We start from the raw sequence: 15,677 nt of genomic DNA, 5'->3' as shown, positions 1-15,677 counted from the left end.
ACTGGGATTTGGGGGTTGTTCATTACAGCAGCATAATCTAACCTATCCTGAGTTGGAAAATCTTCCTAGAAAGAAAGCTGATGAGTTTCAGTGCTCTGTTCCAAAATTTCGAAGCTGGCCCAGGAAAACTAGGAGCAGGGGGAAGGGACAAACAAATCCTTACATTGACAAGGGGCCAAGACGGAGCATAGGGAGGAGGGTAAGTTTTACCTGCAGAAGTTGTGCTCCCCAATCCCATGGGCCTCAGCATCCTCCATAAACGTGTTGTAATTCTCCTTCAAGAGGAGGTGGGAGTTCCAGTAAAGGCATGAGTGCTGGTTGACTGTCTTACTCACTTTCCCTCGGTAAGAGTAGCCATCACCAACATAGCAGTCATCAGAACCTTGGAGAGAGCAGTTGGGAATGTGAGAACTGAGACCAGCTGGTGTGCCATGCCTGGAAAGGACTTGACAGGTATGTCAGGTGGTGAGAGGATTGGGCCTGAGTATTGATCACCCTGAGGTTTCACTACGAGTTCCCAGAAATAAGGTGGTTTGAATGCTCCACATTCAACCCAGCTTAAAAACATGGACTATCATGGGGGTGGGGGTGAGAGCTGAGTTCTTTAATTTTGGCTCAAGCAAGAACCAGTGGTAGGTAAGCTGAGGCCCAAGGATACCCAGGAGTGTGTGACTTGCCGGCACTCTATCCCAGTTTATTTCTTCCTCTACATGGAGTCAGACATATCCTACACCCTTAGGTTGGAAGGCTGAGGCAATAGCAGAGCTTGGGAATTGACTTGAACCCTGTTCTGGCAACCAAATGCAAACAGATAAAGGATTCCAGAGGCCTCACATGTGTCCCTGAGTTTCTGATGAAGTGGTGGTATAGACCCATACCTATTTCACAGAATCTCCCTTTGAACTGGTCAGGACAGGTACAGGTGAACTTGTATCTCCGCCTATGCCGGGAGCAGGTGCCGCCATTTTGACAGGGATTTGGCCTGCATGCAGGAACCACTGTGAACACAGGAAGTGGGTCCAGGAAGGCTCTTTAGAAGGAGTTGCAGCTACATCTGAGCTGGTGAGGAGATATTGGTGGCACTTTTCTGGTGTCCATCCTTTCACAAAAATGGGTCACCAAAGGGGAAAGAGAGACCCACTGACATGCAAGAAAACGTACACACAAACCTTAAGAACATAAGCAAACATGGATGAAACAATATGATGGAGGCCAGCAGAAAAGAGTATATAAGTAGATGGGTCGCTCAGTAAGGAAAAACAAGGTGCATAGACTGAGCAGGAATTTGGGGGCCAGTCTGAACTAGGTCGAAACTTAGCTCTGCCTCTTGACAGCTGTGTGACCATAAGCAAGTTAGCTAACCTCTCTGAACTTCAATTTCTTCATCTGTAAAACTGTTTCTTGTAGTGTTTTGGGGACAATGTGAGAGAGAATGTAAATATCCTGGGACAATGCCTGACTCATAGCAGTGAATAAATATACATGGTCCATTCTAGGAAAAGACCAGGGCTTACTTCCTAGATGAAGTGAGTTTCAAGATGATTTTTTTTGTTAGAAAGAGACACAGACAAGTCAATTCTCACTGGACTTTCCAGGGATAATGAATCTTAAAAAACACTAGTTAAAAGGGCCATTTTGGATGCCACCGAAACATTGGATGTATCTGGACTTCCACACAGGAGGATATCGACATCCCAGGCACAAGCCACGGTAGAGAGAGCTTTGCATAGAAGAGGCCTCCAGCACTTACCTGTGGAGCAGTCTGCACCCCTGTAAGGGTGTTTACAGGCACAGCGGTAGTAAGGAGAACTCTGAGTAATGAGACAGTCTCCTCGGCCACATGGGTTATTCTTGCATTTGTTTTGCACTGTAAGAGATCAATAGAGAAGTAGGGACAAAGTACAGGACATTATTTGGGGCACATTTTACTTTGAGAGGTACCTGTACAGTACAGTGTTTGGGAGGGGAGTGTGGGGGCGTGGGGAGAGGTGGTATTGGTGACTGATAGAGCATGTGCCCCCTGTCCATGGTACTGAAAAATCATGCTACCTTCCTAGACAAGGCTTCTCTCTTATCCTTGGGTCATGGATGATTGCTTCCCAGTTCCTTATGAGTTCCTAGGGCTCATAGTCTTTATTATGCTATTTTTATAAACACCTTGATAATTTTTACACCTTCAAAAAAATAGAGCTGCAATTTGAGTTTCTCCATTGTATAGCTGATTTTATATTCCATTTACAATTTTGTCATTCTTCCAAGAAGTTGAGGGATAAACCCAGTAACTATGTTTGTGCCTGATACCCCAAACCATCCTGAAAAATTTATTGAAAGACTTTGTAGGATTGAAAATGGTAGGAATAACTGAAGAGGGCACAGAGAAAAGAAGTCAACCATAAAACCCTCACTTCCTCCCCCACCCCACTTAGATGGTTGCTAGATGCGACAGAATCCAGGTTCTCTCTAGGGGTGCAATTAGCCCGTAAGAATTCTATTCCCAATACCTTATCACATAGCCTCATGTTATGCCCACAAGAGGTCACTAAAAGTGGACACACATTTTATCAGAGTCTCCACGAGTGAGGATGGCAGGAAGAGAGAGCGCAGGGCTGGGAGTTAGGCACCAGGTCTCTAATTTCTGCTCTTCTCTTAATTAGCTGTGTGACCACGAGCAAGTCCCCTGTACACTCTGGGCTCCCTTTCTCTAACAAGGTTGAGCCTTATGTGCCCTGAGAGCTTTCCTGCTCTTGTATATGAGAACAACATTTCTCTGTTGAAGTTGGTCTAAACACTCTAAACAACAAGTCCTGAGTTTAGAACACATCTTGGTCAGAACCCAGCTATTATCTCCTCTTACCCTCAATGTTCTCATCTGTGGAATGGACATACTAGTCCTAGCTAAAATGTAAGGGTGAGGACTCAGTGAGATGCTGCCTGTGACCAAGCTGAGGAATCTATTATGCACAATATAATATGTGTGATCATCAGCCTTTTCACGGGATTGCTGAACCCTTCTTTACCCCCTAGAATTGGAGGAGAAACTGCCTCTTGTTCAACATGGAGGGAAGATTGGATCCAGTGAAGATCCACTCACCATTCTGACACCTGTTTCCAGAGAAAGGGGCTGGACAGCTGCAGGTGAATGTGGCCCCGCTGATGCGGCAGTCCCCACCATGTGCACAGGGGTTGGACAGGCACGGATCTAAAACACGTGGGCGGAAGTCAATGTTGCAATGAACAGCAGGCAAGAAGCCCCCTGTCTCTTCATTGAATTTCCATCTCCTGCCCCAAATGAGAGAGGAACTGCATAGCCAGTGATCGGGGAAAGGGGGAAACACGCATTGACCTTAAAGAGCCAGGAAAACTGCCATCACAAGACCAGAGGGAGGGATTCAGGTTAGTAAGAGGAGAGGCAAGAAGGAATCGTGACTGTCTCCCTCAGCCTGGCTTTGGATGGGGCCTTTCTCGTTGAGTAACTCCCCTTTCCCGTCATCAGTGTCTCTCTCCTCCCAGTCTCGCTGGGAGTGCCACGGGGTCTGTCTCTGATGCCGAAGGCATTTCACAAGCCTGAAGACCTCCCCTACTCCCAGTGCCCAGGGGTGGAGGTCAGGAGTGGGGAATGAAAACCCACCCCTAATGAAACACAAGCTTTCTGAACATCAGGAAAGAAGACCAAAGGCAAGAGGGGGACAGAAGAATTGACGGCGAGGAGGAAATGACCCAGTGGCCTTCATCTTTCTTCAACTACTTGTTCAGTTAGATTTTGTCATATTTCATCTGTGCCTTTGGCTTTTCATGGTTGTCTGAATGGATCTTCCCTTGGGGAATTCTTTATCCTTCTGTTCACACACATTGTTCTTTGGTTCAGGAACTAGGATCCCTGGGCCTGGCTCTTGTTTTGATGGTCCCTTCTGATGTTCCCCTGATGCCCCGTATCTTGGCCCTGCCTTCCAGGCCACTTCGCAGTTACACAGCTTTTATTCCAGCTGCTAAGTGCTTTCCATTACTTCTACTGATTTAGTCACATGGCTTTGCTTAGGCCCAGCTTCTCATTTTCCTTTCTGTCTCAAGAAGCCACAAAAACAAAAACAAATGTGGCCGAAGCACACCTGTGTGAGCACGCACACACACACACACACACACACACAACATAACAACTGTGCAAATCTTCTGAAGAGTGAAAAGAGAAAAAAAAAAAAAAAAACACAGCACAGCACAATGCCAAATTTGTGAATGCTCCAGTTCGATGCCTAATGCTAAGACGACTCTTCTGCATAATTAGGACTACCTGTCATGAAAGCTCTGGGATGATTTTGAACATGACTCTAACCCACAGTGTCGGGAGAGCTGGATGACGATGTACTAACTTGCTGCGTGACCTTGGCTAAGTCAGCTCCTCTCTTGGCCTCACTTGCTTCACCTGTCATTTGAAAGTGGGAGAGATGGTCTCTAAGAACCCCCCCAGTATTCATAGTATGTAATTCTAACTGAAAAAAAAGCCAGTCTAAATAATTTTTTAATACCTATTTTATGATGCTGGTCAGAGAGGAAGAGAAGAGAGAGCCCTTGCATGTGGTCACACATAAACTCCCCTTCAGGTGTGCTGCTCTCCCCCCAGGAGGGCCCCCCAAACAGCTTTGGTACCGACCGTCCTCTGCGTAGTACCAGTCAGGGTTCTCGGGATGGGCAAGAGCACTGCTGGCGTTCTCTTCCTGGTCATAATACTCTTGGCTGTACTCATAGTGGTCGAGAGTCCAATCTACAGATGTGGGAACAAGACAGAAGAAACCCTCATCATCAGACCTAAAGAAGTCACCATTTTATTTCACTGAAAACCCCCTTTCCCAAAGATTTCTAGGTCCTGAAGGAGGGTTCATGTGTCTTTCCAGCTCCTGACACTGACGGGGCAGATAGAAGGGGTCAGGCATCGTGAGCTTTCATTTGAGGGGGCTGTTGTGACCCAGTGAGCCAGCCCTGGCATTTGGCAAGGTCAAGAGCACGTGATTGGAAATGGGGAGAAGACAACAAGTTCTGGCTTTTCACTAACCGTGACCTTGGACAAGCCAATTGTATTCTCCGTGCCTCAGTTTTCTCACCTGTAAATAGCAGGAAGATGACTGGGGCGCAAGAAGTCTCCAAGGTCCTGTATGAGATCTGCCCAGGGTCAGATCCAGTGGCACTTGAGTGCCTTGTTGGGTGGTTCTGTGAATGAAATTTCTCAGTGGGACTTTATCAGTCACCTTAGCTGAATAAAGTCAAAGAAACTTGTCACTTTTCTTTCAGCTTCAGCATCAAACTACTCCCGAGTTATTTATATAGAATCATCGTAACTGTTAATATTTACTGAGTCTTTACTACGTACCAGACTCTGGACTAAGCATTTTACATGAACCACCCCATTTCATTCTCATAAAAATCTAGATGTATTATTATCTCTACTTTAAGCTTAGAAACCTGAGGCTAAAAGAGGTTAAGTAACTTGTCCAAGGTCACATAGCTAATAAATGACAGCATATGAACTAAGGCAGTTTATCTCCATATATCCCTTAAATTGCACTCTCTCAACTGCTTCAGCAGGTCTCTCATACTGCCTCAGATAATTCACACTTACCCTTGGGAAAGGGGTCCTATCATTCCCATTGCGTATCCAGCCTGCTAATTAGGAATTGCCCAAGGACAGCCTTGAGAAGGTTCACGGATCTTGCCTACTGAAAGGAAGGGCAGTATATGGCGTTGCCCATGGTTGTAAACCTTACACTAGACCAGTCCACTAGGAAGAGCAGGTGTGTGTAAGCCTCAAGCTCTTTGTTGTCTGGGGCCTTGGAAGATGCTGATAGCTCTGTGGCTGATGGAGAGGAGTTTGGGATTTGAAGAAAGTTGGGTTGACTTTGCTCTCTCCAGCTGGCAGGAGTACGGCAAGTCAGCAAGTCGAAGCTGTAAGGAAGCTGTCCAGAGATGCATATGATAATGAGGCAGGAGCAAATGCAGATAACCGACTTGAAAAGGCACTCCCACGGAGCCAGCCAGCGATGGCCCGGAGGATGGCACTTTACCTAAGCCCGATTATCAACCACATTATCTTATTCGTCTCTCAGTCATTCCCTTAGAGTCTTTATCTCTTTGGCTTTTGAAAAATCGACTTTTGCACAATGGCTGTTTTATATTTCTCATTAAAATGGAACTATCTTTTTATTTCCTTTTTGAATATGCCAACTCTGGTTCCTTGCCAAAGTTTCACCTCATTTATCACAGTGTCAAGTCAAGACTCCCTTTGCTTCCTCATTATTTCTCCAGAGCTGCTTTTCCCCACTATGAAAATGCTCTCAGAGGAGGCCAACTTTCCAGGCATGAGGATCTAGGTTGAAGATAAGGCCATTGTCTTCCTGGAGCAAATAAAGTTTCTTTCCATCTAGCGTGATAAAGCAGAGAAAGGGTGAGAAAGTAAGGGGAAAAAAATGTTTTTCTGAGTTTGACATGAAAGATTTCAAACTGACATTTGGAAGAGACAATGAGTTTGGTAATGAGATGATTGCCCCATTTCTTTCTTTCTTTTTTCTTTGGAGAATTGATTTTTGTTTTTCCAACAGGTGTTTATAGATAAGCGCCTTCGAATTGCTCCTGTAATTTCTCCCATCACTCCCACAAGTCGAGGTTCAGACTGGATAATCTTGGTTAGACCATTAAGAATCATTTCTTTTGCAGATATTCGGAAATGAGGGAAGGTTTTACATAAAGATGGAATGGTATGATTTTTCCAGATGACGGAGGATGGGTGAAATGTCTGTTGGAGGGTTTTGATTTGAATCCAGCCCTATTTACAAGGTCTGTTCACCTCTCAGTGAAGCTAAGGAGGGAATAAAACACATAGACTTTGAGTTACATTCCTGCTAAGTGAGGCATTAAGTCCCTGCTATTCTCCAGGGTCCAGGGTCCTTGGCTGAGGTGGGATAGAAGCAGCAGAGGCTCAGTGGCCCCAGATTGCCAGAAGCCATCCAGTTGGAAGACTGCAAGGGAAGGCACCAAGATCCTTGACATTTGGGGTGGGTTGCAACATGTTTTGAAAATGCTTTTTAGAAGAATCACCTGGGAGGGTTTCTCTACCTCCAAACTTAAAGCTTATTTTGTCTTTTCTATTCTATTGGTACTTCATCCCATTGCCCATGTAAGAAACATGTATTGTGCACCTACAGTGGGACAAGTATTATGCCAGGTGCAGGAAGGCTTTGGGAACAATGGAGAATTATACAAAAAAGAGTGGGATGCTGCCTCCAGTCAAAGGAGCCTCGAGTCCGGGGTGGATGGGGGAAGAAAGCCAGCTAAGGAAGGAGATGAAAGGGTAGTGAAGAGGCAGGGGAGCTGGATGTGGCCAAGTCTAGCTGATAGCCTCAAGTTCCACATTGGCACTCTGGTGTGGTATGAGCCAATCTGATGAAATAAAAGGGACTGATTCTTCACCTCTCCCTGTGGCCATGCTTTTTGCAATGTGCCTTTGCAGTTCCTCCCACCAAAAGATGGAGTCACAAATCAATAAAATTAGAAATGAAAAAGGAGAAGTTACAACAGACACCGCAGAAATACAAAGCATCCTAAGAGACTACTACAAGCAATTCTATGCCAATAAAATGGACAACCTGGAAGAAATGGACAAATTCTTGGAAAAGTATAACCTTCCAAGACTGAACCAGGAAGAAATAGAAAATACAAACAGACCAACCAATCACAAGTAATGAAATTGAAACTGTGATTAAAAATCTTCCAACAAACAAAAGTCCAGGACCAGATGGCTTCACAGGTGAATTCTATCAAACATTTAGAAAAGAGCTAACACCCATCCTTCTCAAACTCTTCCCAAAAATTGCAGAGGAAGGAACACTCCCAAACTTATTCTATGATGTCACCATCACCCTGATACCAAAACCAGATAAAGATATTACAACAAAAGAAAATTACAGACCAATATCACTGATGAATATAGATGCAAAAATCCTCAACAAAATACTAGCAAACAGAATCCAACAAAACATTAAAAGGATCATACACCATGATCAAGTGGGATTTATCCCAGGGATGCAAGGATTCTTCAATATACGCAAATCAATCAATGTGATACACCATATTAACAAATTGAAGGAGAAAAACCATATGATCATCTCAATAGATGCAGAAAAAGCTTTTGACAAAATTCAACACCCATTTATGATAAAAACTCTCCAGGAAATGGGCATAGAGGGAACCTACATCAACATAATAAAGTCCATATACGACAAACCCACAGCCAACATCATTCTCAATGGTGAAAAACTGAAAGCATTTCCTTTAAGATCAGGAACAAGACAAGGATGTCCACTCTTGCCACTATTATTCAACATAGTTTTGGAAGTTCTAGCCACGGCAATCAGAGAAGAAAAAGAAATAAAAGGAATACAAATTGGAAAAGAAGAAGTAAAACTGTCACTGTTTGCAGATGACATGATACTATACACAGAGAATCCTAAAGATGCCACCAGAAAACTACTAGAGTTAATCAATGAATTTGGTAAAGTTGCAGGATACAAAATTAATGCACACACAAAAAATTAATGCACAGAAATCTCTTGCATTCCTATACGCTAATGATGAAAAATCTGAAAGAGAAATTAAGGAAACACTCCCATTTACCACTGCAACAAAAAGAATAAAATACCTAGGAATAAGCCTACCTAGGGAGACAAAAGACCTGTATGCAGAAAACTATAAGACACTGATGAAAGAAATTAAACATGATATCAACAGATGGAGAGATATACCATGTTCTTGGATTGGAAGAATCAATATTGTGAAAATGACTATACTACCCAAAGCAATCTACAGATTCAATGCAATCCCTATCAAATTACCAATGGCATTTTTCACAGAACTAGAACAAAAAAATCTTAAAATTTGTGTGGATACATAAAAGACCCCAAATAGCCAAAGCAGTCTTGAGGGAAAAAAACAGAGCTGGAGGAGTCAGACTCCCTGACTTCAGACTATACTACAAAGCTACAGTAATCAAGACAATATGGTACTGGCACAAAAACAGAAATACAGATCAACAGAACAGGATAGAAAGCCCAGAGATAAACCCACACACCTATGGTCAACTAATCTATGACTAAGGAGGCAAGGATATACAATGCAGAAAAGACAGCCTCTTCAATAAGTGGTGTTGGGAAAACTGGACAGCTACACGTAAAAGAATGAAATTAGAACACTCCCTAACACCATACACAAAAATAAACTCAAAATGGATTAGAGACCTAAATGTAAGACTGGACACTATAAAACTCTTACAGGAAAACATAAGAAGAACACTCTTTGACATAAATCACAGCAAGATCTTTTTTGATCCACCTCCTAGAGTAATGGAAATAAAAACAAAAATAAACAAATGGGACCTAATGAAACTTCAAAGCTTTTGCAAAGCAAAGGAAACTGCAAACAAGACGAAAAGACAACCCTCAGAATGGGAGAAAATATTTGCAAATGAATCAATGGACAAAGGATTAATCTCCAAAATATATAAACAGCTCATTCAGCTCAATATTAAAGAAACAAACAACCCAGTCCAAAACTGGGCAGAAGACCTAAATACACATTTCTCCAAAGAAGATATACAGATTGCCAACAAACACATGAAAGAATGCTCAACATCACTAATTATTAGAGAAATGCAAATCAAAACTACAATGAGGTATCACCTCACACCAGTCAGAATGGCCATCTTCAAAAAATCTACAAACAGTAAATGCTGGAGAGGGTGTGGAGAAAAGGGAACCCTCTTGCACTGTTGGTGGGAATGTAAATTGATACAGCCACTATGGAGAACGGTATGGAGGTTCCTTAAAAAACTAAAAATAGAATTACCATATGACCCAGCAATCCCACTACTGGGCATATACCCAGAGAAAACCATAATTCAAAAAGACATATGTACCCCAGTGTTCATTGCAGCACTATTTACAATAGCCAGGTCATGGAAGCAACATAAATGCCCATCGACAGACGAATGGATAAAGAAGAGGTGGTACGTATATACAATGGAATATTACTCAGCCATAAAAGGAACTAAATTGGGTCATGTGCAGAGACGTGGATGAATCTAGAGACTGTCATACAGAGTGAAGTAAGTCAGAGGGAGAAAAACAAATATCGTATATTAACGCATATATATGGAATGTAGAAAAATGGTACAGATGAACCAGTTTGCAGGGCAGAAATAGAGAGACAGATGTAGAGAACAAACATATGGACACCAAGGGGGGAAAGTGGTGGTGGCGGTGGGATGAATTGGGAGATTGGGATTGACATGTATACACTGATATGTATAAAATAGATAACTAATAAGAACCTGCTGTATAATAAAGTAAATAAAATAAAGTTCAAAAAAAAGAAAAAGATGGAGTCAGTTTCTCCATCCCTTGGGTCTGGCTGGCCTTGGGACTTGCTTTGCCAATAGGTTCTAGTGGAAGCATTGTGTGCCAGCTCCAAGCTTCTCTTTCTCTCTCTCAGGGACCCCTGTGACTGCCGTGTGAACAAGTTTGGGCTCTTCTAAGTAGGATAATGGAACATGTGAGGCAGTCCTAGGCCCCAGCCAAGGTCTCAAACATGTAAGAAAGTCCAGCTAATCTCCTAGCTGACTACAGACACATGAGGAAGCCCAGTCAAGATCAGCTGACCCTGTCTAGGCTAGAGGAACTGCCCAGCTGAACCCAGTCCAAATTGCCAACGAACACAGTTTGAACTGCACACATAGGTCCACTTATATGTGGATTTTTTTTTTCAGTAGACACATAAGTACATGCACTGTAAATGTATTTTCTCTTCCTTATGGTTTTCTTGCTAACATTTTCTTTTCTCTGGCTTACTTGTAAGAATACAGTATATAATACATATAACATACAAAATTGTGTTAATCGACTGTTTATGTTATCAGTAAGGCTTCCAGCCAAGAGTAGACTCTTAGTAGTTAAGCTTGGGGGGAGTCAAAATGGATTTTTTACTACATGGGGAGGTCAGGACCCCCAACCCTTGAATTGTTCAAGAGTCAACCATATCATGTAGTAATAACAAATGAACACACATGGCTTAATATTGAGTTGCTGGTGGGATACGAATTTTAGATACTAGAATTCCTCAGTGGCCAGGTGGTTGCAGAATTTTAGGTTTCACGGCTGGATCTCAGAGGGCACGTCTCTTGAGTTTTGTATTTAACTTGGTCTATCTGATTTCTTTCCTTCAACTAGACAGTTGGTTTCTTAAGAGAAAGGGCCATGTCCATTCCTCTTTCTACCCCACAGTGCCCAGCACAGAGCCCTATATGCTGTTAATATATGTGTTGGACAGATCAAGCTTTCCCTCTATGGCCAAGCCTCCCTTCCTTCTGATTGGCTGGCACACAGTGGGCACATAGCTCTGCCAGTGAAGATGGTGTCTGCCTGGTGCAGAGTAAATAGGGAATTCAGGAAAAAAACTATTTGAGATTTGGGTCATAGATATTTGGTGAAGAAAATACCTGATGAGCTCAATAGGAGGATAGAAATTTGTCCAAGGACTTTCCTGGGGAGACAGGGAATGCATGCAGCCTGACATGAAGTTCGGTTCCATTGGTAGTTTTTTTTTTTTAATCAGTCATCAATTTTATACATATCACTGTATACATGTCAATCCCAATCGCCCAATTCAGCACACCACCATCCCCACCCCACCGCAGTTTCCCCCCCTTGGTGTCCATATGTCCATTCTCTACATCTGTGTCTCAACTTCTGCCCTGCAAACTGGCTCATCTGTACCATTTTTCTAGGTTCCACATACATGCGTTAATATACGATATTTGTTTTTCTCTTTCTGACTTACTTCACTCTGTATGACAGTCTCTAGATCCATCCACGTCTCAACAAATGACTCAATTTCGTTCCTTTTTATGGCTGAGTAATATTCCATTGTATATATGTACCACCTCTTCTTTATCCATTCGTCTGTCGATGGGCATTTAGGTTGCTTCCATGACCTGGCTATTGTAAATAGTGCTGCAATGAACATTGGGGTGCATGTGTCTTTTTGAATTATGGTTTTCTCTGGGTATATGCCCAGTAGTGGGATTGCTGGGTCATATGGTAATTCTATTTTTAGTTTTTTAAGGAACCTCCATATTGTTCTCCATAGTGGCTGTATCAATTTACATTCCCACCAACAGTGCAAGAGGGTTCCCTTTTCTCCACACCCTCTCCAGCATTTGTTGTTTGTAGATTTTCTGATGATGCCCATTCTAACTGGTGTGAGGTGATACCTCATTGTAGTTTTGATTTGCATTTCTCTAATAATTAGTGATGTTGAGCATCTTTTCATGTGCTTCGTGGCCGTCTGTATGTCTTCTTTGGAGAAATGTGTATTTAGGTCTTCTGCCCATTTTTGGATTGGGGTGTTTGTTTCTTTAATATTGAGCTGAATGAGCTGTTTATATATTTTGGAGATTAATCCTTTGTCCGTTGATTCGTTTGCAAATATTTTCTCCCATTCTGAGGGTTGTCTTTTCGTCTTGTTTATGGTTTCCTTTGCTGTGCAAAAGCTTTGAAGTTTCATTAGGTCCCATTTGTTTATTTTTGTTTTTATTTCCATTACTCTAGGAGGTGGATCAAAAAAGATCTTGCTGTGATTTATGTCAAAGAGTGTTCTTCCTATGTTTTCCTCTAAGAGTTTTATAGTGTCCGGTCTTACATTTAGGTCTCTAATCCATTTTGAGTTTATTTTTGTGTATGGTGTTAGGGAGTGTTCTAATTTCATTCTTTTACGTGTAGCTGCCCAGTTTTCCCAGCACCACTTATTGAAGAGGCTGTCTTTTCTGCATTGTATATCCTTGCCTCCTTAGTCATAGATTAGTTGACCATAGGTGTGTGGGTTTATCTCTGGGCTTTCTATCTTGTTCCATTGATCTATGTTTCTGTTTTTAGATTTTTAAAAAAGTATTCCAGGTTCCAATACAGATTATTTGAGATTTTCTCTAGGCTATAGAGAAGGAGAAAGCTTTGCGGGAAGAACGGGGAAGCTGTCAGAAGCATTTCATATCAGGTATAAAAAGAAACCCTTGTGGATTTGTCTAATTATAAGAGTCTGTTTTTAGAATTTATCAGGAAGAATGGTAAAGAGTATCCTGAGTTAACTCAAATATTCCAAATAATAGGTTATTATGTACTGAGTATCTTCTATGTATTGGTGACTTTACAAAATAAACGTGGTCGCACACAACCTTATTTAACTTTTAAAAAACCTCTATAGCATAGGTATTATTATACCCATTTTACAGAAAAGGAAAAACTAAGGCAGAAGGAGATGGTATCAGAACCCAGGTCTACCTAAGTCCAAGTCTTGTTTGCTATTTTATGAGCCCCGGAGCCTCTTGTGGGTTTGTGTTTCCGGAAACTCCATGGGTTTTGGCTTCCAGGAAGTAACACCATTGGGAAATTTCTTTTGTCACATCCTCCAGGTCCCTCAACCAGGATTATCATGGTCCATACATGGGGTCTCTCAGAAAAACTCAAGAGTTCCTGGGATGGGGTTTTGCAGCTGCTTGGGTTAAAGAGCTTGCCAGATGTGTGGAACAGAATAAAAATCCCTGGAATGCCGTCCCTGTTGGCACCATCCATCACTGTGGCACAGACGGTTCCTCTGAGGGCCTTCCCCAAACCCCAACCCTGTCAGCCTGCATTTGACGCTTGCAATCTGGCTGACAGGGCAAGCCCAGCAGAGACCCTCGCTGGCAGGCGTCAGGACAGCTGATGGATAGGCTCAGCCTGTGTTGCTGGGCAGAGTCTAGCTGGCTTTGAAGAGGCATTTCTGCAGGCCTGTGGGCTGTCATGTCACCTGCTTTGGGGAGATGGGCAGAGTCTGTGTTGTTTGATGGTCACCTCCTCTGCCACCCGTTGGGGACTGTGGCCCAGGCCCATCTGCTCCAGCCAGGCCCTCACAATGTACTGTCTCCAGCAAGACCAACTACAGTAGCAGCTTGCCGGTGGACAGGTGCACAGCGTTTCCCTGGCCACACTGTTGTCAAAGCCGGCGGGGAATCTGACAAATTCCATCAAAGTACAACCCTCAGGTGAAATTAAATCAGACACGAACAGGGGTGTTTTTAGAACCTAACCTGTTCTTTGCAGAAAGACCCAGCCACTACATCTCACCCTGTTCCACAGCCAGAGGCTGGCAGAACACCTCGAGGTGGACTTGGGAACATGCAGGTGGCCTGTTCCAGGGTCCCTTCATCTACTTAACCAAACGATCAGAAGCCCTTGGCAGAGTTCTTATAAAGCCCAGAATCTCAGTATGTTAAATCCCACACTTTCCACTCCTTACTAAGTGGCTTTTCAGCCTGTGCTCGAATACCACCAGTGATGGAGAACTCACTACCACCCAAGAGCCCAAAAGCCCATTCAGATTTTTTTTTTTTAATTTTTTTTTATTTATTTATGGCTGTGTTGGGTCTTCATTTCTGTGCGAGGGCTTTCTCCAGTTGTGGCAAGCGGGGTGCCACCCTTCATCGCGGTGTGCTGACCTCTCACTATCGCGGCCTCTCGTTGCGGAGCACAGGCTCCAGACGCGCAGGCTCAGTAATTGTGGCTCACGGGCTAGTTGCTCCGCGGCATGTGGGATCTTCCCAGACCAGGGCTCGAACCCGTGTCCCCTGCATTAGCAGGCAGATTCTCAACCACTGCGCCACCAGGGAAGCCCCCCATTCAGATTTTTTGACAACTATGTTGGTGAGGAAGTTCTTCCTGTTTGCAGATCAAATCTGACCCTATAGTTTCCAACCTATTTGATTAAAGCTGAAGGCCTTATGGACACAGAGAATGTATCCACTCCCTTTTCTGTGATGTCTGTTCAGTAGGGCCACTGCATACATTTGTTCGTGTTGTTCACTGCACGATCCAGGGTGTCATAAACTCATAGTCATTGTAGATGTCTTTTGCAACTTTCTGGCAGGTGGCTGTAAAGTTTCTTGACGTAAATACTCCTTTTAACTCCCACAAAGACCACCTCTTGGACTAGGGGTGGGGCTGCTTTTCAAACACTTGAAGAGAGTGAGGTCCCTTGGGTGTTAGATGTCCTGTTTCTTCCTCTGTGCAAGCCCACAGTTCCGAAGCTCTGTCTCGTGGGCACCCAGACCAAAGCAGCCCCTTCAGTGGTGCCATTTTTATTTTTGACACCACTGGAGAAGAAGTTCGCGCTGAAGGCTGGGGAGGGGGCAGCTCTTCCCACCTCTTGGCCTTGGACCCTCCCTGGATTCCATGTACGGCTGCTGGTCTGGCCAGCTGGGGGAGCCCCCTGAAGTATGATTCGCCCAAGCAATTGAATTATATGTTGTTGAATTCAACACTCTCCTTTGCTTTGGGGAAAGACACAGATCCTTTCCCAGTCCCCACACCACGCTCACGTACATTTCTATCCAATTCCACAAACATTCCCTGAGCATGCAGGGCAGGACAAGGTCCAAGCATCGCTTGCCTTGAGCCGGCACAAATCTGTCTGCCCATCCAGGGCTTTGCTGCCAGAGAATATTGACTGTCAAGCTGAATTTGACCCAGTTATTGCCTTCTTTGCTCCAAAGAGACCCTTGATCCAATGTTTAGATGTGACTGTAATCTCCATGTGCCTGGCTCTTGTCCTCT

The 15,677-nt window shown here is 43.5% G+C and overlaps 1 protein-coding gene across 1 annotated transcript in view; it reads right to left on the bottom strand.

Moving 5' to 3' along the window:
- Positions 1-15,677, bottom strand: part of HABP2 (hyaluronan binding protein 2) — a 37,155-nt gene that overhangs the window by 8,496 nt on the left and 12,982 nt on the right. The window contains exons 3-7 of the mRNA XM_082407976.1: positions 4,646-4,756; positions 3,092-3,199; positions 1,751-1,867; positions 879-998; positions 211-382 (exon numbers count right to left, since the gene is read on the bottom strand). Coding sequence (XP_082264102.1) covers positions 211-382; positions 879-998; positions 1,751-1,867; positions 3,092-3,199; positions 4,646-4,756 — 628 coding nt within the window. The remainder of the gene's footprint in view (positions 1-210; positions 383-878; positions 999-1,750; positions 1,868-3,091; positions 3,200-4,645; positions 4,757-15,677) is intronic.

This window comes from Balaenoptera borealis (assembly GCF_965194805.1).
Source record: "Balaenoptera borealis genome assembly, chromosome: 10".
NCBI lineage: Eukaryota > Metazoa > Chordata > Mammalia > Artiodactyla > Balaenopteridae > Balaenoptera > Balaenoptera borealis.
Note: the sequence above shows the minus strand (reverse complement) of the source record. Positions and strands in the feature narration are given on the sequence as shown.